General features: G+C 42.0%; 2 protein-coding genes across 8 annotated transcripts in view; one reads left to right on the top strand and one right to left on the bottom strand.

Annotated features, from left to right (window-relative positions):
* The window catches only part of mRpL13 (mitochondrial ribosomal protein L13), a 44,286-nt gene extending 29,558 nt beyond the window's left edge, over window positions 1–14,728 (bottom strand). Inside the window, exons 1-3 of the mRNA XM_045738471.2 lie at window positions 14,526–14,728; window positions 9,680–9,803; window positions 1,576–1,730 (exon numbers count right to left, since the gene is read on the bottom strand). Coding sequence (XP_045594427.1) covers window positions 1,576–1,730; window positions 9,680–9,803; window positions 14,526–14,549 — 303 coding nt within the window. The 5' untranslated portion in view covers window positions 14,550–14,728. The remainder of the gene's footprint in view (window positions 1–1,575; window positions 1,731–9,679; window positions 9,804–14,525) is intronic.
* LOC123755727 (F-box/LRR-repeat protein 7) overlaps window positions 14,712–25,600 on the top strand; it is a 107,445-nt gene continuing 96,556 nt past the window's right edge. For 2 of the 7 annotated variants that reach the window (XR_011221968.1, XM_045738469.2), the window contains exons 1-4: window positions 14,712–14,848; window positions 18,365–18,600; window positions 22,211–22,347; window positions 23,948–24,189. Coding sequence is in view for 5 of the 7 variants with exons in the window: in XM_045738469.2 (XP_045594425.1) it covers window positions 18,388–18,600; window positions 22,211–22,347; window positions 23,948–24,189 (592 nt within the window). In the remaining 2 variants the exon portion in view is untranslated. Of the gene's footprint in view, window positions 14,862–14,910; window positions 15,052–18,364; window positions 18,601–22,210; window positions 22,348–23,947; window positions 24,190–25,600 lie in introns of those variants that run through there. The other 5 variants (XR_011221969.1, XM_069300034.1, XM_069300035.1 and 2 more) reach the window with 5 other exon arrangements.

The following is a 25,600-nucleotide window of genomic DNA, read 5'->3' on the forward strand; positions in this document are numbered from 1 at the left end:
CTTCTCTTATTGTAGTTGAAGGGCTTTATATGCGAAAACCAGTCAAAAAAAGATAAAACAGTGATTGTTATTACATTTGCCTCAAGTAATGACAATTAAATAAACTTTGTCCATTTTGCCGCTTTTGTTTTGGTAATAAACGTATATCAGATTAGAGGATGAGATTGTTGTTGTAAAATGCCCAAAACTGCTCTGTGGTAGTTATTATGTACCTAAATGGACTGTATGAATTATTGAGCTACTTTATTCTAACACCAAGCCTTTATTAGTTATTATATTTTCATTTAGGTAGAATTTGAATAGTTCAGTGGATATGGGGGAAGATTCTTCATTTAAACTTGATGTGGTCTTTGCTCAAACGACCAACCAAAGGACTGATCATACACCCTGCACATGTTACAGCTGTTGAGGTTAGTTGAGTGGAGACTTGTAGGGTACCTGACCTACGGCACTGTCCCAGAGATGTGAGATAAGGTCACATAAACCCCATCTTGGGTAGTTTCACAGGTTGGCGGGCTAATTCCTTTTCCAAGAAGTTACCAGCTTCAGGTCCATTAATCCAACAGAAACAGGAGGAATCAAGGGATATAAAAGCTGTGGACAAAGTTGGTTAAAGACACAGACGTTGAGTCACAATAACGTGGCTGAAATATGTTGGACCAAACCACACACTAGAAAGTGAAGGGACGACGACATTTCGGTCCGTCCTGGACCATTCTCAAGTCGATTGTGAATTTTTCATAAGTAGTTTCATTGGTTAAAGACAATGTGTACTGTATTCTTCAACCAAACAGGAGTCTGGTGGTCTAGTGGTGGGCATCACAGGGGAAGGGATGTAACAAAACAGAAATTGGAGAAAGAAAGGAAGAAAACTCAGAGTAAGGAAGATAGAGAGGTGGAAGGGAGGAATGAGGAAGAGCGGTCACAAGAAAGGGAAAGTTTAGAATGAGAGAAAATGAGAGGGGGAAGGAAAGTGCCAAAGGAAAGAAAAAAGAGGAAAGTGCTGCCACCATCCATTCAAGAGTTATTTATAAGACAGGGAATGGAACTTGTCTGTACCACAATATTAACTGATGTTATCACGTAACAGTAAGCATATAAATCATATAGTCAAGAATCTTTATGTCATAATCTTAAAGCAAGTACAATTCAAAATGCTCTTCACTCTCCAAGAACTAGGGATCAGAATTAAAGACAATTTAAAAAGTAAGTTAATCAAGTAAATATTTATTATTCTATATTTACTCTTTACTGCATGTTCAAATGTCAACATTAATGCAGATTTTGAGTCGCCACACAAGAAATTAAGAGCAACTAAGGGGTCTCTATCACAACATTATAAAAATAAACAAATTTCAAACTAAAATATGCTTTAGCAGTTAGTGGAGATGACCACTGCATAACTCACAGGAGCAACATAATGTCATGCAGGTAAATTGTATTACAGTATAACAATACTATAGTTAATGCCGAGTATGAGAACTAACAAACTGAGAACTGTACCGTTCTGTTTCAAAAGGACACTCACTATTCTCTCTTGTTATAAGGGCTGAAGGAAAAAAATTGCTAATTTACCATAGTTGGATCACGTTTGTGTAGTTCCCATGCTAATGTCCATGAAGCACCCCGAGCATAACCAGTGTGGTGAAAATATACACGTTTTTCCCATTCCATTCCTGGAAGGGCTATCTCTTGTGAATTTATTACAACAACATGGTCTCCACAATCACCTGAAATAATAAGCTTTACTAATTTCAAAAATTAACTTACAATTACCGGTATATAGTTTTAAATAATATATATTTCGTATGCAAAAGTATGTGATTATGTATGATTAGATTAGTACATTACTATCTAAAATATGTATATTCACACTAATATTCATATCATGCCTAATTTTTTTATCTATGTAAATTGATTTATATCATTTATATAACAAATTTATCTATATAAATTGATTTATAATATATATATTTAGCTATATCATTGAATATAAAATAATGTTGACCTAAGATTAACAGTAAACAAGCATTTTCCTCTTTCTGCTTAATTTTCAGAGTATAATTAGAGAGAGAGAGGGTACAAGTGTAATAAAAGTGAAAGGTAAAAAGCAGCGTTGAATGTAGTGAAATGCCAGTTTCTGGGTGAGCCCCAGAGGCTCCCTGAAGCTATCTTACTGATCAAGTGTCATACTACTTGAGTGTCATCAGTCGCAGTGTTCTTTGTAAGCCTAGTGGGGACCATGAACCAGAACCTGGCCCCCCTCAGAGAGGTGCAGGGAACAATGGCCATGAACAATTTAAAGTAATTTTGTCATCAACCGGGAAAGGACCCAGAAAAGTAGGCGAATCAAAACGGACCTGGTTGAAAATTGCAAGCTACATCCTCACAAGCACAAAAGAACTTCCCCAGAAAACAAATAAACAAGCAAAACTTTGTCCAACTAATCCCTCACTCGTTAGCTCCACCCCCCAGCAGGGGAAAAGGGTGAGCCAGCCTAGGTATGTCAGGCCGTCACCATTCAGTTCATTGACTGATGCAGTTGTGCCGAGTGGTCTTTGTCGCTCTGGCTCTGTGTTCCCGGCACACTTAAAGTCAGAAATGGGATGACAACTAGCCAAAGTGGCTGACAAAAACTGAACCACACTGTCCTCTATAAATTGCAGAGGACAGAATGACGAAGCATACGGAAGAGCCAGGGTCCAAGCCAAATGCAATGAGTGCCAGTACAGCCTGCTGACAAGCGAGACAGGAGGTGAAAAACACGAAAACCACCTCCTGGAGGATTGGTGCAAACAGTTTCAGCAGAGCAGATGACGCCAAAGAAGCCGAGACAAAGACCCCTCACTCTGCGACCCTATGTCTTCTGAAAGCCTCCAGAAGGCCAAAGATTCACAAGACAGAGGCCAAGTGACCAAAAGTCTGAAGGTCATATCATCCAAGGCAGCCGAAAGAGAGGGGACCCGAGCATGCAATTGCACCAGACCAATATCACGAGGAAGCACATGAGCTGAGTGCACACGTGCACAAAGAAAGCAACCCGTTCTCGCAAATTCGTAAAGTCAATATTGACTTATTAACTACGTGCATAGGTGATATACTAAACATAATAGATACCCTTAAAAAGATTCATAGAAAACACCGACCTTACCTAACCTTGTTAGTATCTTAAGATAAGCATCTTATTGCTTCGTAATTACAATTATTACTTAACCTATACCTATTATAGGTTAGGTAATAATTGTAATTACGAAGCAATAAGATGCTTATCTTAAGATACTAAGTAGGTTAGGTAAGGTCGGTGTTTTCTATGAATCTTTTTAAGGGTATCTATTATGTTAAGTATGTCACCTATGCACATATTTAATAAGTCAATATTGACTTATTAAATTTGCGAGAACGGGTTGAAGAAAGAGTGGTAGACGGTTGGAACAAGTTAGGTTAGAAGGTGGTGGAGGCCAAGACCATCAGTAGTTTTAAAGCGTTATATGACAAAGAGTGCTGGGAAGGCGGGACACCACGAGCGTAGCTCTCATCCTGTAACTACACTTAGGTAAAAACTTAGGTAAAAAAAAAAAAAAACCTCATTGAGGAACTCAAAGAGGATCCCTCCACCTCCACGAATACCTGCAACACCTCCCTCCACTCAAGTGCATGGGTACTACAAAAGCTCCAAGCAAAAACAAGGGACAGTCTGCCAGCCAGGAAGACTCTGGAACCTCGTAACACACCCAATACGGGAAAGAAGAACCGAACTCAAAAGAGGCTGGATCCATCACCGAGGCATAAAACTGGGACCCGCAGGAGGTAAGCACCAAGATTCTCCCAAACTTTCGCCAGGGAAATCCAGTAGGCAGAAAACCTCCGGAAAGACAAATCCAGGGAACCCAAAGGCACCCAGAAACGAATCTGGTGGAAGCCAAACCTAACTCAAAGTCATAAAGGGAAGGGAGGGGGGGGTAAGAATATCCCCCTATCCTGCAGTAGAAGCCCCAGCGCAGAGGAACCAAGAGAGATCAAACGAAACCCAAGAGTTCCACTCAAACTCCCCCAGAGCCCAGGGAACTGTCGACAAAGGCCCCAGGGCAGAGCCCTATTCCACACGCAATGCCTGTGAAGATAAGGCAGAGTCCAGGGAAAAAGGCTTCAAAGAAAGAAGTCAGCTGAGAAGACCAAGAGGCCTCGGTGGGAAGGACAGGCTCAACCACCTCTGCGCCCACTTCGGAAGGGGCAGCCCCCGGAGCCACCCGAGCAAAACCCCGCTCCAACTCAGAAACCCTCAGATGTTTGGGAGCTGGCAGCAGGGAATGGGGGGAAAGGGTGAACCATACACACATTTGAACCGGCTCTGGGAACGGATTAAATTTGTAAGTTGAGATATAGAGCACCACTTGGTTTCTGAACCCCTTGGGGACGAGCGAGCGAGCGAGCCAGCCAGCCAGCCTTTCCCTCCCTCCCTAATTCTCACTACTTCCCTCCCTTCCTGCCTACTTCCTAGCATCTCTCCCTACTTCCCTTTCTGACTAATTCTCCCCCCTCTCTTACCGATTCTCCCCCTCTCGCTCATACTGGCTCCCACCTAAGCCCCTCCATCCATCCACCCACCGGTCAGCCATCACTGACACAATGCGTGCATTTGGAGTCGACATGGTGCACAGATGTTTCTTGATTGTGCAGATATGTAAAACAAAAGCACAGAATGACCATTCCAGCCTTATGACAATTCAAAATAATAGGAATAATAGGCCGTGAATCTGTGAAGTCACAGTGGGCAAACTGGACCATCTCCTACTCACCACCACAGGCTGGCGTGACGCTTGGCGGACCCCATCCTACCTGAACTTTGTTCGGGTAGCATGACTCCCCAACCCCAATCGGGAAACTGGAAGTTTCGGATAACTAAAGTTCAGAAACCAAGTGGTGCTCTGTACCAATGTACATTAGTTAACTCTAAGGGGTGAACTATGCAGAAATAGAATCAAGAGGGAACTCTGACTGTCTTGCAATCTAAGAGAATCCGGTTCCTCAATCGTCAACACCAGGCCTCCTCCAGTGATGTCACGAGATGCCACACTACCCGAGGAAGACTTTTGGTTGGTTGAGACACTTGTGCTTTCCCTCTGATTGATTTGTTCAAGGGAACAGAGGAATACATAGGGAAGAAGCCTGGAGGCCAGAAGCCCAAGCCGTGCCTCTCATTCTGAAGTTGTCGCTTGTCCGTGTAATGGTTACGCTTGATTCGACACCTGGTTGAAACCCTGTGTCACTGATACCATATGATTTACCACGTGCGGAGATTGCTGGAGAAGCCTCTACAAGATCCAACTGTTTGTACGAGTTTGAGTGACAAAGACCGGTCTTTTATGCGAATACTTTACAAATATTTCTCTCTTTTTATTCAGTGCAGTTTCCTTGTGTTGATTTCATTATCAACCATCCACCTCCAGTTGTCTTACATTGCCTGGAACGGGCGTGAGCAACGAGTCGAGGAAGCACTAGAGCCAGTTGAAGATTACAGCTGTCTGTGTGATTCTGTAATTCTTCACTGCCTGTGTATGTGTTACATGTAGCTCCACATTTAGTTATTTTACACTGATTGTGCATTTGATTGTCTAGTTTAATTATACCTATACATACTGACAATTTTCAGGTGATTGTGCGGTTTATTGACACTATAAACGTTGTGTTCATTTAATTAATGCCTGTGTGATATTGTTTTGTTCTGTCTCGTTCCAGAGAACCAGAGATTAAGTAATTTTGAGTGGGTTGTCTGTGATACCTTAATAGTTTGCCCGAAACGCATTGCGTAATAGTGGCTTTAGGCATTGTATGTACTAGCTCTATCTATATATCAATCCATTAATGTAACATCACTTGTATGTATATACCTTACCTCAATAAACATCTGAATCATCTGAATCTACTGTATTGTCATTATTATCCATAAGTTACCTTGCTATTGTGTTTTGTATAGTGTTGTATGCTTATGCATTTGTTATAAAGTACGGCGAGTTAGTGGGTTGTGTTTGAAGGGAATAAGTGTTATCTTGTTACTCGCTGTCAGCGTAATAGTGTACTTAACGTAATTCATTTTGATTAACTGTCTGTGTATCAACCTGTTAAAGTAATTACTCACTAACTGTTGAGTGTCTTTGTGACAGATTGTACTTAAGAGTGATTAGTCATTGTTTTGTTTGATCAACTGTCTGAGCGACAGATTGTACTTAAAAGTAAATTGCCTTTGATTAGCTGTGATAGTACATAATTAATGTAATTAAGAAATTGTTATTAGATTGGATTTATTGTAAATGAGTGTTCTTGTCTGTGTGATAGAACCAGTAACATGATCAGTTAACCATTTGATTTGATTGCTATTCAAGGGGCGTGTGTTAACATAATTAATTTGATTTACCGAAGATTGTCCGAGTGACAAGTCTTGCTTGTTTGATCGATTGTTTTGTTATTGTTTTAATTGTTCAAATTGTTTTACTGCAATACTTTGGATTGCATTTTGAGTCCTAGTGCACACCTGATGTTCATTTGATCTTCTTTTGCCCAGGAAGAAGACCGAGATGTGGTCTCGTGATCGTTGTTCCAGCAGTGAGCGGTGAGACAGATTTATACTGTACCGGTATTTGAATAGCTGTTATAGTGTCACTCAGGACCTTAACTTTAACTTCTCCTAGGGTTGTATTAGCCAATAAGGTCTCTGGAATAAATAATTGTTCAATTTAAACGAGTCTATGTCATACCTTCCAAAAGTCTTGTAAATTTGATTGGCATCAGTTCTTAGGATTGAACCTAATCATAGCCCAATCACTAAATATCTAAATTTAGTGTCAGGACCCAGTGGCTACCCTTAAGATTGCCATAAGCAATTAAGGAGCCAACAACCTAGTGGTAGGAGTACCAGGTAATTGGATTGTGGCGGTTGGTCTCACCAATATTCTCGCCGAGTATAAATCTCACATGTGGCATCCACTCGCAGAGTTGGAGTGTCCAGGGGCCGGATTCAGGAAGGTACTTACGAAGGTTTTTCCTCTTAGCTAAGAACGAATTCCAACATGTGCAATTGCTGAGTTATGCTATGCTAACCCCCCTTTTCGTATTTTTTATTCCTTCTTTCAACACAATTTATACCTAATCCCGATTACTAAGTTTTAGTCTGTGTTTTTTCCCCCACACCTTGCACGAAATGCTATGAGTATTAGTGGCTTTAGGTATTGTATGTACTAGCTCTGTCTATAAATCCAACATTATGTTTCTAAATCAACTGTATGTACTTTTCCTGAATAAAATGTATTTATTATTTATCTTTTAATCAGTAAGTATTAAAAGAAGGCACCAAGCTGGGAAGGCTATGTAGCACCATTGTGTGTAACAATAAACCAAATTTTTTTTAACAAATAATGCACCTGTATGGTAAAACAAATCCTGTCAGCTGTAAAAATATTGATGCAGTTATTTAAATGAAAAATATAATGAAAGAAATATTACTGGTTTATTTTTATCCTATCTTTTTGTACTGTACAGTATATCCAAGGAAGTGAAAAATTGAGACATAATGCACAATTGATTAGCATGGATTAGCAGTTCAAAAGAAATATGACTTGTATTACATATCAACATGAGATCTTAATGATCCATGGTCAACATGATTTAATAAGGATAATACAGTACTGTATTTGTAATAATACAAACTAAAATTTAAAATCTTTATTACTGATTTTTTTTATTAAGAAGATTAGGTATACACAGCAATGTGCTGCTACCCTATTCTATATGGAATATTACACAGTGTAGATAAAAAACTAGCTATAAGTTTATCTAATACTCCCATCTCACAGGATGGTTAGACATACTGTACATGGAATCAATTTAGAAAATACCAGCCTCAATACAAAAAACAAATCAACTCTGACTAAACAACTCTAAGCAATTTTCACAAGAGGTAAGCACTGAATCATGGAAACATTATATTATAATTACTCTTACCAGTTTCTACAAAACTCCTCTCAAACAATGTATTTTTAAACATGTTTAGGTATACATAGCAATGTGCTGCTTTCCAATTCTGTATAAAGGACCACACAGTGTAGATCAAAAACCAGCTACCAGCTCACCCAACATCCTCACCTCACAGGATGGCCAGTCATACATGGAATTAGGAGAGAACAAAATACTTAATGCTGATCTATTAGCCTCCACTGGCAAAATCTGGGTGCAGCACAAGAATATCTTCCAATATTCCTGAGTGTATGAAGTAATTACAGAGCTCAAAATACCTCATACCATTTGGTATGAAGTCACTGATAACAGGACAATCACAGATATAGTGTTGGAGAGTATGTTCTCTCAAGTAGGACTGAAAACAGATGTTTTTTTTCCACCAAGGAAAACCACTATAAACCCATGGAACCGCCTACCCGCTGAAGCCGTAAATGCCAAATTCCAGCTAAAAAATATCATTAAGACAATTGGCGGGCCCTTTAACAAGCCGCCGGCTTTCTGTCCTCTTCGAGGCCACTAGATAGTTAGTGGCCCTTGGGTAAATTCAGTAAATATATACAATAATTGTCAGCGCATCTTCCGAGCAACAAGGACAGCTACACAGTATCTCTTAGAATTACGTAGGTAAACAACAAATGTAACATATTTGTTTACTACAATGTCGATGCTGGCTGTAGAAGTTGAAAAAACATTGTTTTACTTCGAAATATACTAATTTTATAAGAAAATTCGACGTAAATAGGCGGCAGTAGAGCTCCAATAAGCCAGCGCTAAATCTTCAATATGAAGAATGTTGCTGCTCTCTGATTGGCCAAACGAAACACAGTAGTGACCTCTATCGGCACGCAGGTGAACCAACAATTTTCTTCCTAAGTATACCTTATTGAATCGCACCTAAGCATCTTCTTAGGGCGCACTTAGGAACCTTCGTAGCAAACCCACTTACGAAGAAATACACAGAGCTTCCTGAATCTAGGTCCAGGAACTTGTGCAGTTGCCAGAGATATACACTCACACCCACCCGGGGCAAGACAAACCCCAAAGCCCCAGACGCACCCCAAAGGAGAAGACCACCACAAGTGAGGAAGTCCGCTAATGACGAGTGAATCCCGAACACCCCCAGGGAAGAGAACCCAGACTGCGAAAGGGCAGTACTCGTGGAGCACTTAGGGAAGGTGCCCCTAAGCACATGTAACTCCTGTACTCCTTCACTCCTGGCCAACACACACAGAAGGTGCTGGAACAGCCTCACGAGGCAAAACACTCAGATACCGGGAAATCGTGGCCAGAGTGACCGGTGACCGTCAATCACATCAGTCGTGAACTGACCGGTGGCAGCCCTGGTCCCCCAACCCCTTGGGGGTGGTGGGTAGGGGTGGTAGAGCTTGGAGTTCTTTTGATATTTTGGGGGTGTAGGTCATATTTTCAACCAGGAAGTAGTCTGTTTTGATTCGCCCACCTTTCTGGGTGTCTTCCCTGGTCAATGGCAAGATGATAAACTTTAAATGTATAGTGTTCATGAGCCATTGCTTCCAGGTTCTGGCTCTGGTCCCCGGTATGCATACAAGAACTCTGCAACTGATGACCCCCAACAAGTGTGGCACTTAATCAGTGCTAGCTTCAGGGAGCCAACAGGGCTCCCCACATAAATATAAGTTATACTACTTACTTAAGGGATGGTATATTGGTTTATTAGAGCCCGAGAGATAATGTATTATCTTGTTTGCCGAATCAAAGGGATTCTGCCACTTTGCATCATACAAGTACCACATCCTGCCAAATGTTGCCCATTGCTGAAAATATAAATTTCATGATAATGTTTAATATAAAAGCTCCAAAACAAAAAATTATTACACACACACACACACATACATACATATATATATATATGTCATACCTAGTAATCAGAACGCACTTCTCAGCCTACTTTGCAAGGTCGGATTTGCCTAATAGGCCGAGTAATTTTCTTTATTTTCAATTATTTTTTCCAAATACTTTATTTGAATTATTATTAATTTTTTATATTAAGACCATAATTTATTGACTTAGTTGTGTTAGTTTAGGTTAGGTTAAGATAGGTTAGGTTAGGTAGGGTTGGTTAGGTTTGGTCATATATCTACGTTAGTCTGATATATGCTGATATAGCATTACTGTAGACACCAACTAATCCAGATTTTGCCTATCCGGAAAACGCCCTAATCCAGCAAAAATCGTGACCAAATAGAGTTATCTCCCCATCCAGACAAAATGTCCATGGAAGCTGGACTATCAGATATTTGGCCGGATCAGAAATCTGAGCCGGTTAACTTGCTACCGATGTTACCCAATCCAGACAATAAGCCGGAGAAGTGGTGAATAGTCCGGATCAGAAAGACAGACGTCAGGCCATACCGTATTCATCCCGTATGGCTGTGCTTCGAGGCACGTGGTGTAGGCAGGGGGGTGGGGTAGGGTGGGTGAGTGGTGCAGGAGAGGAGTGTTGGGAGGGACTGGCTGGGGAATAAGGGGGATGTGGAAGGGGCCTATACACTACAGGAATTATCATTAATTTTAGAACAATTCACCACAGTCAAAAACAAAAGAAATAATTATATAATAACAAATATACAAGTTTCCTAAAACAATTTGCATAGGCTGAAGTTTGCTCAAAATATATTGCTAGTTGTTTCCGCTTGGCAGCTTACGTAACATGCCTGCCTGCCTGCCCCAAGTGAACCCCTCCAGGCCTGGTCAAGCCGAACAGCCCATGTGCTCCCAGCCCTCACATTATACCACAGTGCTGTGTCATCAGTGAAACATTTTTTTAAATAACTTTTTGATTTTCATAATAACTTTATTCATTTTTGGAAAAGACTATGTCTGATAGCATCATCAATCGTTCTGGAGGTGTTAAGAAGGTTATCCTAACTATTAAAGATAAAATACGTATTATACAACTTTGTGGAAGTGGCCAGTCGACTTCAAGTGTTGCCAAGGACTTTAATATAGGCACTAGTACTGTTTCTGATATTAGGAAACAAAAAGAGCAATACCTGAAATACATTTCAACCAGTGAGAGTGAAGGTGCAAACACTAGCTGAGGGTGTGGTAGAAGAACTTTGAAGCCTTCGAAGCATGTACAGTTGGATGAGACTGTGTACAAGTAGTTTGCTCAGCACCGCACAGTTGGCGTGACATTCGCGGCCCAGAAATAAGAAATCCTGCAAGCAGGTTTGCAGCAAACTTTGAAATAAAGGATTTCCAAGCAAGTGAAGGGTGGGTTGCAAGGTTCAAAGGGAGGAACAATATTGTGAAGAGGAAAATTGTTGGTGAAAAATTGAGCGCAGATACAAGCAGTGTAGAACCATTTAAACATAAATTAAGAACATACATTTTGTCAAATAATTGATATTCTTATCAAATTTATAATGCTTCAAAGCATTGGAGTTTTCCGGGGCTCCAAAGCCCCCGCCTTACAAGAAAAAGCTGGGGCAGCCAGAATAGCAGGAAAAGGATGGACCCACTGGTCAGACCCCGGAGCTATGGCTGGAGGAACTGACTCGAATGCCTCCGCAGCCACCCCGGAAGGGACAACCCTCGAAACTGCCCGAGTCTCAAAAACCTCTAAACCCTGCCCCGCCCTTGAAGCCCTCAGATGCTTAGAAGCTGGAAGCAGGGGAGGTGGCACCGAATGAACCACATCAGGGGAAGAACAAGGGGATGCGGATGGAACCAAGGCCAAAGCTACCAACACCCCTAAGTGCGGGTCCCTATAAACAAAATGGGGAAGCCTCGGGGCATCTGGGGAAGCAACCTAAACCTATCTTGAAACGTGCAAGCTGCCTACACCCGAATGTTATCATCATCAGATTGGGTGAACTGAGTCACATACAAGCAACAAAGCTCGCAGGACTCTGGGTCGAGTGTGTCACCGACCCAACAGGCAGCATGACTGAGGCAAAAAACATGAGCGTCAACCTGAGACAAGGGGACAGAGCAACCCTCAAACTCGCAAAAGACGAGAGGAGACTTAGGGGTCACATCCAATGGACCCGAGCGCCCCCGCGGGGTTTCCCAGGACCCCTAGACTGGGTCTGCTAAGGGTTATCCCAGGCAGTGAACTGCTAACCGGCGCCCAAGCTACCAACCAGCACTGCTAAAGCTGAACCACCGGGACGTGTCCACTCACGAGGGCGAAGCGCAGGGTACTACCAAACACAAACCCTAATATAAAGGGGGAAGAGACCAAGGTAGATCCCCCCCCCTGCCAGGCAAAAACAAAAAGAAAAGAAAAACCTCGCAAGATGACAGCATACCCAGAGGGAACAGAGCTAGCTGCTGTTATAGGTGAAAACTAGCTGCACAGTATCCCGTGCCCCTACCAGTGCAAAAACTACCACTTACCCCAAGGCAAACTAGGGAGGAAATCCCCCAAAACACTCGGGGCGACCAATCGCCAAGCAGCGAAAGATCATCAGAGGTAGACCCAAGGTGACTTGTGGAAGGTAACACCAAGTCCCTAGGGCATTACTTACAGGGCACTTAGGGAAGGGAGCCCTAAGTGCATGCAGCCCGAGTACCTAGGAATAATACTCTGAGCTCGCACACCACCGAAGAGAAGTACTGAACCCAGGCCCAGCATAATAAGAATCTGAAGCTGAAGCTACAATGACCAAGCCTTAATCCATCAGCTGAGGAACTAAGGTGTGGATCACTGGAGCGGGGGTCTGGGGCTGCCCCTTTCCCCTCCTGGGGAGGGGGGGAGCTGCGCAGACATGCGGCGCGGCTTGTGTGATGTTAGGCTCGTTTTCAATTGGGGGACTTCTGTCCACTTGTTTCGTTATTTTCGCTGGTTTCACCAGAATAGGGGCTTGTTTTGGGCGCTTACCTTTCTGGGTGCCTGTCCCAGTCGATGGCAGATATAGAATGCTTCAAAATCACATGTGCATTTCTATAGGCCATTGCTCCTCGTACCTCTCTGAGGGGGCCAGGTTCTGGCCGTGGTACCCGGTAGGCCTAGAACTCCACCAACATCGAAAGCCAAAAGTTAGGACTATCCCTATCAGCCTGGATAGCTGGATAGCTCCAGGGAGCCATAGGAGCTTCCCCCAGAAAAGGCTTTCGACAGAGTACCACATAAGAGGTTGTTCTGGAAGCTGGAACATATTGGATGGGTGACAGGTAAACTTCTAACATGGATGAAAAAGTTTCTGATAGAAAATTGAGGGCCGCAATCAAAGGCAATGTATCGGATTGAAGGAATGTCACAAGTGGAGTACAGGTACCACAGGGTTCAGTTCTTGCACCGGTAATGTTCATTGTCTACATAAATGATCTACCAGTTGGTATACAGAATTAAATGAACATGTTTGCTGATGATGCTAAGATAATAGGGAAGATAAGAAACTTGGATGATTGCCATACCCTTCAAGAAGACCTAGACAAAATAAGTATATGGAGCACCACTTGGCAAATGGAATTTAATGTGAATAAATGCCATTTTATGGAATATGGAATAGGAGAACATAGACCCCACACAACCTATAAATTATGTGAGAAATCATTAAAGAATTCTGATAAAGAAAGGGATCTAGGGTGGTTCTAGATAGAAAACTGTCACCTGAGGACCACATTAAGAACATTGTGCGAGGAGCCTATGCTACACATTCTAACTTCAGAATTGCTTTAAATACATGGATGGAGAAATACTAAAGAAATTGTTCACGACTTTTGTTAGAACAAAGCTGGAATATGCAGCTGTTGTGTGGTGCCCATATCTTAAGAAGCACATCAACAAACTGGAAAAGGTGCAAAGACATGCTACTAAGTGGCTCCCAGAACTGAAGGGCAAGAGCTACGAGGAGAGGTTAGAGGCATTAAATATGCAAAAACTAGCAGATAGAGAAAAAGAGGCAACATGATCACTACATAGAAAATAGTAACAGGAATTTATAAAACTGAAGGGAAGATTTCCCGAGACCCGGAACTTTTTTTTTTTTTTTTTTTTTTTTTTTTTTTTGAGATATATACAAGAGTTGTTACATTCTTGTACAGCCACTAGTACGCGTAGCGTTTCGGGCAAGTCCCTGGAATACGATCCCCTGCCGCGAAGAATCGTTTTTTCATCCAAGTACACATTTTACTGTTGCGTTAAACAGAGGCTACAGTTAAGAATTTGCGCCCAGTAAATCCTCCCCGGCCAGGATACGAACCCATGACATAGCGCTCGCGGAACGCCAGGCGAGTGTCTTACCACTACACCACGGAGACTGCTAAGAACAAGACTTCAAGAAACTTCAAGAACAAGAGGTCATAGATTTAAACTAGCGAAACAAATCTGCCGAAGAAATATAAGAAAATTCACTTTTGTAAACAGAGTGGTAGACGGTTGGAACAAGTTAGGTGAGAAGGTGGTGGAGGCCAAGACCGTCAGTAGTTTCAAAGCATTATATGACAAAGAGTGCTGGGAAGACGGGACACCACGAGCGTAGCTCTCATCCTGTAACTACACTTAGGTAATTACAGGTCACACTCACCTGAACTCTCCTTGTTATCGACATGTTGAGGTATTGTCTTTAATGTTGTTTCTAGTGTATTTGATGTTTCGTGCTCCTGCTTCTTCTTCTTTCTAATAAGTGTGTTTACATGTTGGGTGCAGCTGGCGGGAGAAGATAAGTGCGAGAAGAGTATAAGTGAGAGGTGGTGTGACAAGTGAGGGTCGGGGCGGGGGGAGAGGCGCGCGGGGCCGCCGCCAGGAGGATCAGACCCTGGCGGCGGCCGCCTCAACACTCTTCCTCACCAACAACCGTTTGCTTGCAAGTATTGTCTTGGAGAATCTCGGGAGAAGTTAACGTCTGAGGTTAGTCTCCCGGGTGGGTGGAATATCGTAAGGGTTAAGTTGTAGTTGGTGCTGCTGTAGCTACTGTAGAAGGTTCAGCCGGGCCCCGGGACGTATATGTGGCACCGTTATACTGCGTGTCCTCGAGGCCTCCTCAACTCTGCTCGTGCATCAGCCTCCACTCTCGCTGTTCTCATGATCCACGCTGGTTGGAAACAAGTCTAGTTAGTTTCTCTCACTATGGGGGGTCTCTGGCTTTGTTGACAGCCAGAGTTTCCTGTGGCATCACTTTAGGCTGTTACTTTCTATTGTCTTATTGTTTCATATAACATGAGGCCTCAACACAAATGGCCGAGTTTACTTTGTGTAGTTCAGTAGTTATTCCTTGGTGTCTGTATAAGTATTCCTTGTAATGTTGCTTGTAATAAAGTATATTCGCTGTAAAACAACAGCAAATAATTGCTTTAAAGGAAATGTTTGTGTAATTGTTTCATTTGCTATTTAAATAAGTTGACTCTTTACTTAGTCATATTCCTGTATAACTAACATACTAATAACTTGTGGTTGTCTTCATATATTGAGTATGAGAAAAAGATTATTGTAGGACTTTTCATTGCTGTTGAAGATTGATGGTTCTTGCATGCGGTGATTTCTCCAGTGCGATAGATTTTAAAAATGGATTCTGCACTACTTGGGTATGCAAACGACGAGTCGCAATGACGTGGCTTGAAGATACGAGGACTAAACTATACATCAGTAGATGAGGAGATGACGCTGTTTGTCTGTCCTGGACCATTATCAAGTAGATCGTGATAACGATCCAAGATGGACCGAAATGTCGTTGTCTCGTCTTCTGGTGTGTGGTTTAATAATAATTGGATATGTACCAAAATAATCACAGCATTGCTTAACAGTTACTGTCGCCACTCGATTATCCGGACTACATAGGAAGGACCTCCAGCCGAATAATCATGTGTTCCGGATAATGGTACTTTTTCATCTCGGAGTCCAAAAGTGACCATTTCCAACTATTTTTATACTACATAATTTGAATTGCCTTGCCACATATAATTATTAAATATTCAACTAGAAACCTCAACTTACCTTGTTGTTGTTCGTCTTCTTGATTGATGCCACACATCTTGAAGTTAAGAATTCTTAACAATTTATGTAACCTATACTGGCATACTCACACAACATTAAAATTAACACTTAAAATTACAGTACAGTTCATTAAGCAAGGTTAGTTTTGACTGCCAGCTGCTGAAGCCTCACTGGTGGAGGCATTTGGCTTGCCTGTGACGCCTTGCATGTTGAAGGTGTTTGGCTCGCCTGTGACGCCTCGCTTGGCTTGCCTGTGATGCCTCGCTTGGCAAAGGCACTTGGCTTGATTTTCTTACCATATAAGAATCAAGTTTAGCTTGCCTTCTGTGTTCATTGGCCTGTTGTATGATCAGCTCTTTGGTTTGCCTCGGGCTTCACTTCACTTGAAGTCGACCGGCCATTTTCACAAAGTTGTATAACACATAACTTGTCTTTAATTGTTAAGAGGAAGAAGGTTGTCCTAACACCTCCAGAAAGATTGTTGCTGCTGCCAGACATGGTCTTGGCCAAAAATGTTTAAAGTTACTATGAAAATAAAAAAGTTGTTTAAAAAATATTTCACTAATGCGCCTTGTACAGAGGATCTGTCAACAAGAACATATTTTGGTTGTTTATATATAATAGCTGTGACATGCTACTGAACCTTGTATCCTAATAACACTGGAAGCATCGCAGTGGGCTTTTTGGCTTGCACTATATGGATAACCTTAATTTGTTTTTCTGCAATCCCTATCCAATTTTTTTTTTTTATTTGTACTGTATATAAAAGTTCTTGTAAAGCCACTAACTTGCACAGTATTTCTGGGAAGGTCCTTAATCTTGAATAAGGACCTGGAATACAACTGCCAAATTGTATAACAACCAGGTACCTATTTGCTGTTGGGTGAAGTCATACAGTTAAGGATTGGTGCCTAGTCAATTCTCCCCGGCCATGATACGAACCCTGGCCAAATTGTTGGTGAAGCGCAGGAGTGTTACCACTTTGCCACAGGAACTGACTATTCCTAATGCCAGTTAAACTTTGTCTCGATAATGCATGTCACCAGTTCATTGCACTTGTCTACAGCAATATTACAGACCAATTCTTCCCAATGTTCCTTCTGAAACAATTTGTTTGGCTTGTTTCCACTTTTTTTTTTTTTTTTTTTTTTTTTTTTTTTTTTTTTTTTTTTTTTTTTTTTTTTTTTTTTTTTTTTTTTTTTTTTTTTTTTTTTTTTTAATAGTTCTTGACCAGTTTCAACAGTTTTAGCACCCCGTTCATCTGCCTTGTTTATGCACCAAACACACTTGAAAACTTCAATCATATCCTCCTAGGTCTCTCCTGCCAGTGCAGATTGAGACTTTATTCTGTCCTCATAAAGAGTACCAGGTATCAACCTGGTTTTTCTTTATATTTTCTCAAGATTTATGTAAACAAAGAAGCCTCAGTTGAGTCGCACCTCCCCTCCTAAAAGAACTTAGGTTGGGTACACGTAACGGATGGCGGCGACTTTGACACACGTTTGTAGTACGTGAGCAAAGCATTTTCAAGCATTGTGGTCAAACAAAAGTTTTTGGTAAAGCACTTGTTCTGGAAGTGTTTGTTCCAGAAGTATTTGAACGTCATCAGTTGAGTCGTGTGTAAACCGTTTTTCATTCATAAATGGGGTTTGACAGGGGCATGGAATGGACTTTGGCTTTTGTTTATGAGGATGGGCTGGAACATCGCCTGCTTTAAGTTCAGTGATACCTGAACAGTGTATATAGTCTTTAGCACTATTAGTATATTGTGTCATTATTACTGTATATGTAGCAGCTATTTAGTTATGATTTAGTGCTGCATGTGGTACTCTTTGTTGCTGTCTTGGTACTGAGGCCCTCGCACTCGGTCGGCCGAGTGGACAGCACGCTGGACTTGTGATCCTGTGGTCCTGGGTTCGATCCCAGGCGCCGGCGAGAAACAATGGGCAGAGTTTCTTTCACCCTATGCCCCTGTTACCTAGCAGTAAAATAGGTACCTGGGTGTTAGTCAGCTGTTACAGGCTGCTTCCTGGGGGTGGAGGCCTGGTCGAGGACCGGGCCGCGGGGATACTAAAAAGCCCCGAAATCATCTCTAGATAACCTCAAGATAACTCGGAAGTTGGGCCCACGATTTTTTTTATTTTTTTTTTAACTGCATCCGTTTGGTATTTCCTATGGAAGTTTTAAAGTCTAAACCTAGGTTGACATTTGTACCCCTGATGAAACGACGCTGTTAATATGTGCATTTGTTGGTTTAAGGGTCGTTTTTTTTCTCTTGAGTAATGTTTTTCTAACTTTTGCAATTTGCTATTTTTTAAAATTCTCTACCCTAGTAAGCTACTTATGACATTTATTGTACTTTTACATCCAGTTGATTTCCAAATGTATAATCTTGTAGATGTGTAACCAATTAATGAATCTTAATGTTTCCAGTGGCTTATGTGTTAGCTGAGGAAATGTTTCACACTGGAAATTACGGCAAAGAGCCCAGCAGAGGATGGAGGGGCGGTTATGGAAGAGGTTCACGAGGAGGAAGAGGGCGAGGCAGAGGGAGACAGAACAATCAAGAGGCAGTTGGGCATGCATTAGCAAATTTAAATGTAAATGAAGAGGTACCTGAAGGGTTAATAGAGCCGTGTAAAGTGTATGTTGGAAATTTGCGTCAAAGGGTAAGTGATTCAGAGTATTTTGATAATATTTTGTCAAAATTTCAACCCATCTTGTTTAGATAGTACTGTTTGTACCTACTGTATGTGGACCTTTGTACATGCCTAGACGTAATGGATAAATATTTGGAAAATAAAGCTATAGACCAAACTTAAATGTTCCTGGGCCTAGTATAGTGCATACATGTACAGTACTGTACTGTATTAGGCCTAGGAACGTTAGGTTAGGTTATTTTTCTTTGCAACACAAGTACAAACTTGTCTGGTTTGTTCAAATTCAATAGAAAAGATTTCTACTTTCTAATTGCCTTTTACGTCACTGTATGTACGATGGTTCTCGGTTATTACAAGTACTGTACAGTACTACCTAAACCGGATGGTGAGCTGCTAAATTTGCACGATACAAAAAATTTCCTTGTACTAGTATTAGTAGCAATAATGTGTGTCATTAATCTGTAAAGGAATAAATTCCCTAGTAGTATATTATTTGCCTCTTTTTAGTAAGATTAAACTGCTGTAAAAGGTAGCGTTATGGAAATTAAATATTGTGCGGCTATTGTTAAAATTAAATTTTATGTGGAGGGGACAGCTGAACTTGGTGAGCAAGTGAGAGGAAATGGTGATTTAAGTGTGAAAAACAGAATATGCTTGTCAGTAACTTATGGGGTAGTGATGTATAGCTCTTTATTACAGCCTTCTAGTTCTGGACTGTCTCTCTGGATGTTAAAGTTCAGAGTGGTATTTTTCTTGAAGTTGTGGATGTCAATGGCTTGAATACCTTCTTTAAATATATTTACTTGCTGTGACCACTCATACAGGGTACAGGAATTTCTGGGGATCTGTTGGATTCTATTGTATCCAGCTTCCACTGATGTGCATGTCTTTTCCCTCAGTGTCTTTGTTGTAGTTAGTCTCTTTCCTTTCAATTCTGGTACTGTACTAATCTAGTTGCAAACTTCTGTACTTTCTGAAGTTTCCATCTGTGCTTAAAGAGGAACAGATTGAATGGTGATAGTGATCTCGCATGAATGTCAAGTATGGACTCTAAACCCTCAACTGATAAGTTTTTTAAAATGTTCTTTGGTTTGCCAGCTTACATGCTACTGCTATTGTCCAACTTGTCCTCGGACCAAGTCCATTCCATTCATTGGTAGACCCCAAATATGCATTCATTAATTGTAACATGCTGTTCATTCAAAATAGGAATTTTCTCAAATATAAATTTAATGTTTTATATTAGCATACAGTGCATATATAGGCATTGGTTTGGTTAGGTTAGGCGTTTAGGTTCTGTTGGCGGTTACAGTGGCACCTCGACTTAAGATTGCCCCGACTTACGATAATTTTGAGTTACGATGTAAATTTGATCGAAAAATGCAACTCGACATACGATGGTGTTGTTGACTAGCAATATTTGTTGGTACACATTTGGGTCGACCGAGCGCATGGTTCCCGGTCACGCTGGCTGACCTACCTCGGTTTACTTCAGCTGCCCGTTTAGTGACGATCACGCCTATAAGAAATTCTGTTTTTGTGATTTTTTTTTTTTGTTTTGAACATAAGTAATTATTATATATCACGCCATGGGTCCCAAGAAAGTCAGTGGTAAAGTTCAACATGTGAAAACCCATGTAAGGATGACCATAGAGCAAAAACAAGAGATCATTCGTAAATATGAAGATGATGTGCGGGTTGTTGAACTAGCTAGGCAGTACAACAAATCTCGGTCAACGATATCCACCATATTGGCTAAGAAAAAGGACATTATGAGTGCTAAAGTGGCAAAAGGCGTATCAATAATCACGAAACATAGAACACAAACACTTGAGGATGTTGAACAGTTATTATTAATTTTGATACACAGCAAAGAGTTAGCGGGTGATAGAGTTTCGGAGGCCATCATTTGTGAAAAGGCAAGGCAATTGCATAAAGACCTTTTAAAGAAAACCCCTGGAACAAGCGATGCAAATGCGAAAGAGTTTAAGGCGAGCAGGGGGATGGTTTGAGAAATTTAGAAAAAGTGGCATTCATAGTGTTCTGAGGGTTGTGTGTTGCGAGCTGGTGGAGGAACACGGCGAAGAACTGACCACCGAAGAACTTCACAAGGAGCAGCAACAAGACAGAGCTGAGGAAATTTCTTCAGGGGGGGAGGAGGAGACAGTACAGAATGTCCCTTCCTCATTAATTAAGAAAATGTGTTGCAGCATGGTAAGAATTGCAAACTTTCGCTGAAACGACTCGCCCAAATCACAGTGCAGTAAACCGTTGCCTTGAGCCTTTTAATGACACTGTGATGCCTCACTACAGACAAAAATTAAAACATGTGGAAAAACAAAAATCTCTGGAAAGGTTTTTAGTGAGACAAACAAGCAGTGAATCACAACCAGGTCCTAGTGGTATGCAGGCAAAACATAGGAGAGAGTGTACCCCCAGAGAAGTTATCTGTTATAACAGTAACACCTCTCCTCCTATCCCCCCCCTCTTCACCTTCTTCCATACGCATCATGAGTCCTCCATAAAGGTAAGATAAACATATGTACTGTATTGTAGTTAGGAAAAAAACATTGTATTCAGTATAAAATGTATTTGCAAGTTAATATTTTGGAGGGTGGGGAACGGATTAATTCAATTCCCTTTATTTCTTACGGGAAAAATCACTTCGACTTACGATGGTAATCCATTCTCAGAGACGGATCGTAAGTCGAGACCCCACTGTACTTGTATTTGTAGTGTGTGGGTGAGGCATTTACAGTGTTGTGGTTCGAACAAAAGTAATTGGTGAAGCATTTGTTTGAGAAGTGTTTGAACGTCATCAGTTGAGTCGTGGGTAAAGTTTTTCATTCATAAACTAGCCCGACCTCATAAACAAACGCCAAACTCCATTCCATGCGCTTGCCAAATCCTCCGTTTATGAATGAAACTGTTTACACGTGACTTGAGCAGTGAGCTTTTAAACATGACAAAGGATCGTGTGTAAGTGCTAATAACCAAAATAGAAAATCTAAATGTGGTGATTGTCCTTGTATATAAATAAACAGATGCAAATTCTCAGCAGTTTAAAGACCAACTTATGATAAATCGAATTCACCTTAGAAAATCTCAAATCTTGCTCCAACCACCTTGCATAGTGGTTTGAACCTAAGGCATCTAAAATGGAGAAATGTGGCAAATGGTTATGAGAGAGAGAATCCCAGGAAGCGGTTAAATGGTCATGTAAATTACCCAGTACCTCTCGTGGATGACAGATTTGCATTAAACCAACAAATAGTGGAGCCAACTAGAAAACACCCAAGGTCTTTTTTTTTTTTTTTTTAAATTCCGAGTTGATTAGGGTCACGCTGTGTTGTGATCTTGTAAGGTGTTTAACATCATGACCTACACTAGATTGTGAGTATCGTGTAAAAATTGAATTTTTGTACCAGTTAGGTGCCTTCCAAATGTCAAAGATGTTCAGTAGAACTTCTGGTTGTGATGCCTAAAGCTCAATGTGGTCCAGTGGGTGGTAATGCTGGTCTCTTAGGATGTTCTATTCCAGCAAATAGCCTCAAAATTTATTTTGGCTGTTATTCTCGTCAATAACTGGTATTTGACCATTACTCTGGTTATTTTCCAGGTTGGTGAGAAGGACCTGCATAAGGCACTGTCGCACTATGTTCCTGTGGTGAAGGCTATCATTATCAAAGATAAGATCACTAAGCGAAGTAGAGGATATGGTTTCGTTACGGTTGGAACAGAGGAAGATGTGCAGACGTAAGTATTTTTTTGGCTCTTAAATAACCATTTGTATTGGATTACGGTATTAAGTTTTGATTAATGGGAGTACAGTATTGACAAAAGGACTAAATTTTGACATTATCCATTATGGGTTATTTCATATGGGTTTATAATTTTTATTGCATATAAACAATATACACCAGAAAAAAACACTATTTTCTGTGGCACTTTCCCTCTGGTAAAACCACCTCTTCTCCTCCTGACCTCGCCCTGGGGGGGGTGGAGAGGCACCATGACTAGGTAGTGCCACCTCTCCTTCCCTCTCCCACCCTGGAAGGGAGGCACCAAGACTAGGTAGTGCCACCTCTCCTTCCCTCTCCCACCCTGGAAGGGAGGCACCAAGACTAGGTAGTGCCACCTCTCCTTCCCTCTCCCACCCTGGAAGGGAGGCACCAAGACTAGGGAGAGCCACCTCTCCTTCCCTCCCCCACTCTGGAAGGGAAGCACCAAGACTAGGGAGAGCCACCTCTCCCTCCCTCCCCCACTCTGGGGGAGGGAGGGAGGGAGGGAGGGAGTGGTGGAGAGGTGCCTCCACCATGCCCCCCACTCTGGGGGGGCATGGTGGAGGCTGCCATATGGGGGAGGGGGGGAGGCCTTCATGGTATTGTATAAAAGAGTGGTTGGGTACTGTCAAGTCATACATAAGACTTTCCCATAGCTTATTTTTCAATTGTCAAAAGTATGTAAATGAAACCAATGTTAACATAGACCCACTAGTGTTATTCTGTAACCCACACTGCCCAAGTGGCCCATACTGTGATCACTCTCGGAGCTAGTCTTCTTTACTCTCGCACAGTGCTAAAAGAGCAGGATAGTTTCACAAGCAAGTGTTGGCACACTAGTTCTTTTTCTTGACACATCATCTACAGTCAATGAAGTCTTGCTTTATACTTAGCCATGAGAATGGTAAAAGCTCGGTATTATAGGGAAACTATAACCTATAAATTTTTATCATCCCTAGCTAATATTTCCAATTTTAAATATTTCCACTGTATATTGCAAAAGTACTGTTAGGAGTAGGCAGAATCCTTGATGTGTTACTAATGTTCTTGACCCTTACATAATGTGCAGTATTTCATGGGCTGTAAGCAGATTAATATACCTGGTTGATGGGGTTCTGGGAGTTGTTGTACTCCCCAAGCCCGGCCCGAGGCCAGGCTTGACTTGAGAGTTTGGTCCACCAGGCTGTTGCCTGAAGCGGCCCGCAGGATCACATACCCACCACAGCCCGCTTGGTACGGTACTAAAGTCTTCTCTTGAAGATGTACACTGTTCCGGCAATATTTCTTATGCTCACTGGGAGGATGTTAAACAACCGCGGACCTCTGATGTTTATACAGTGTTCTCTGATTGTCATAAGCTGATAGCATTCATGTTAGTAAGGTGTCATTAGTGTGGCAATTTTATGGCAACCTGGGCAGTAGTTTAGGAGGCAATGTAGCACTCAATTACTAGAATAATGGCTACTGAAAACATGTCTATTATGTCGCCATCTGCTTTGTACTAAAAACGGTTTTATGTTAAGGTATTTTACTTTTAAGTTAATGCTATATTTATCCCAAACTTTCCATTTCAGGTTATTAAACTTAAAGGATGGGCATCGTTACATCCAAGGACAAGAAATGGTTATAAGACCAGCGAAAAAACGAGTTGTTGTTCCTGGAGATGACGATTTTGTGCGTCGACCTTTTCCTGATCGGGACTTTGATTTGAGCCAACCTGATCCAAACCAACCATCCATTCACATGCTGGTAGATGATGTTCTTTATAAAATCATGGAATATTTATCGGTTCCAGAATTAGTCCGTTGTGAAAGAGGTAAGTTGCATTTATAAAATGCTCTTGGTGTTTATTTATTACCTTACCCATGTGTTTTGTCAGTCATGTTGTGGTTTTACTGATTTACATTGCATACATTCGGCAAACTCCCATTTTCATGTGGTGGGGGGGGAGAGCATTAGGTCAGAACATAAATTTCAGCCTTGATTCAAGTGAACTACAGAATGTGAGATCAAGCTTGATTCATTGGAGTGAATTTCTGGAGGCATTTGTGAGATGCCATTTTTTAAGGCGAGAAAAACGCCATTAATGTACATTTCTTCAGCAGTTCTGCTAATGTTACTTCCACCTACAAAATTCATAAACATTATTAAAGCAATGCTAAGAATTACCATTAATTCACTAATACAGTGGAACCTTGGTCTACGAATGCCCCAGTGTATAAATTTTTCGGTGTACAAAGTCGATTTCATGGTAAAATTTTAGTGTATGAAGTTTGCTTCGGAGTCTGAAGTGGTTGTTTGGTATCCACTCTATTAACAAGCTATATGAGGCTGTATCCAAGTGATTACATTCTGGGCTCTATCTGGAGGACTTAAAAGGTCACTAACTTTGTTGTTATATTTGGGAGGGCAACATGATGGATGGATGGATGGATGGGGGGGGGAGACTGGATGGATGGATGGGGGGGGAGGAGACTGGATGGATGGATGGATGGGGGGGGGGAGACTGGATGGGGGGGAGACTGGATGGATGGATGGGGGGGAGACTGGATGGATGGATGGGGGGGAGACTGGATGGATGGATGGGGGGGAGACTGGATGGATGGATGGGGGGGGGGACTGGATGGATGGATGGGGGGGGGAGACTGGATGCATGGATGGGGGGGAGACTGGATGGATGGATGGGGGGGGAGACTGGATGGATGGATGGGGGGGGACTGGATGGATGGATGGGGGGGGAGACTGGATGGATGGATGGGGGGGGGATGGATGGATGGGGGGGAGACTGCATGGATGGATGGATGAGGGGGAGACTGCGTGGATGGATGGATGGGGGGGAGACTGGATGGATGGATGGATGGATGGGGGGGAGACTGGATGGATGGATGGATGGGGGGGTGAGACTGGATGGATGGATGGGGGGGGGACTGGATGGATGGATGGATGGGGGGGAGACTGGATGGATGGGGGGGGGAGACTGGATGGATGGGGGGAGACTGGATGGATGGGGGAGGAGACTGGATGGATGGATGGGGGGGAGACTGGATGGATGGATGGATGGGGGGGGAGACTGGATGGATGGATGGGGGGGGGAGACTGGATGGATGGATGGGGGGGGAGACTGGATGGATGGATGGGGGGGGAGACTGGATGGATGGATGGGGGGGGAGACTGGATGGATGGATGGGGGGGGAGACTGGATGGATGGATGGGGGGGAAGACTGGAT

The sequence above is a fragment of the Procambarus clarkii genome, chromosome 43 (genome assembly GCF_040958095.1).
Source record: "Procambarus clarkii isolate CNS0578487 chromosome 43, FALCON_Pclarkii_2.0, whole genome shotgun sequence".
Lineage (NCBI taxonomy): Eukaryota > Metazoa > Arthropoda > Malacostraca > Decapoda > Cambaridae > Procambarus > Procambarus clarkii.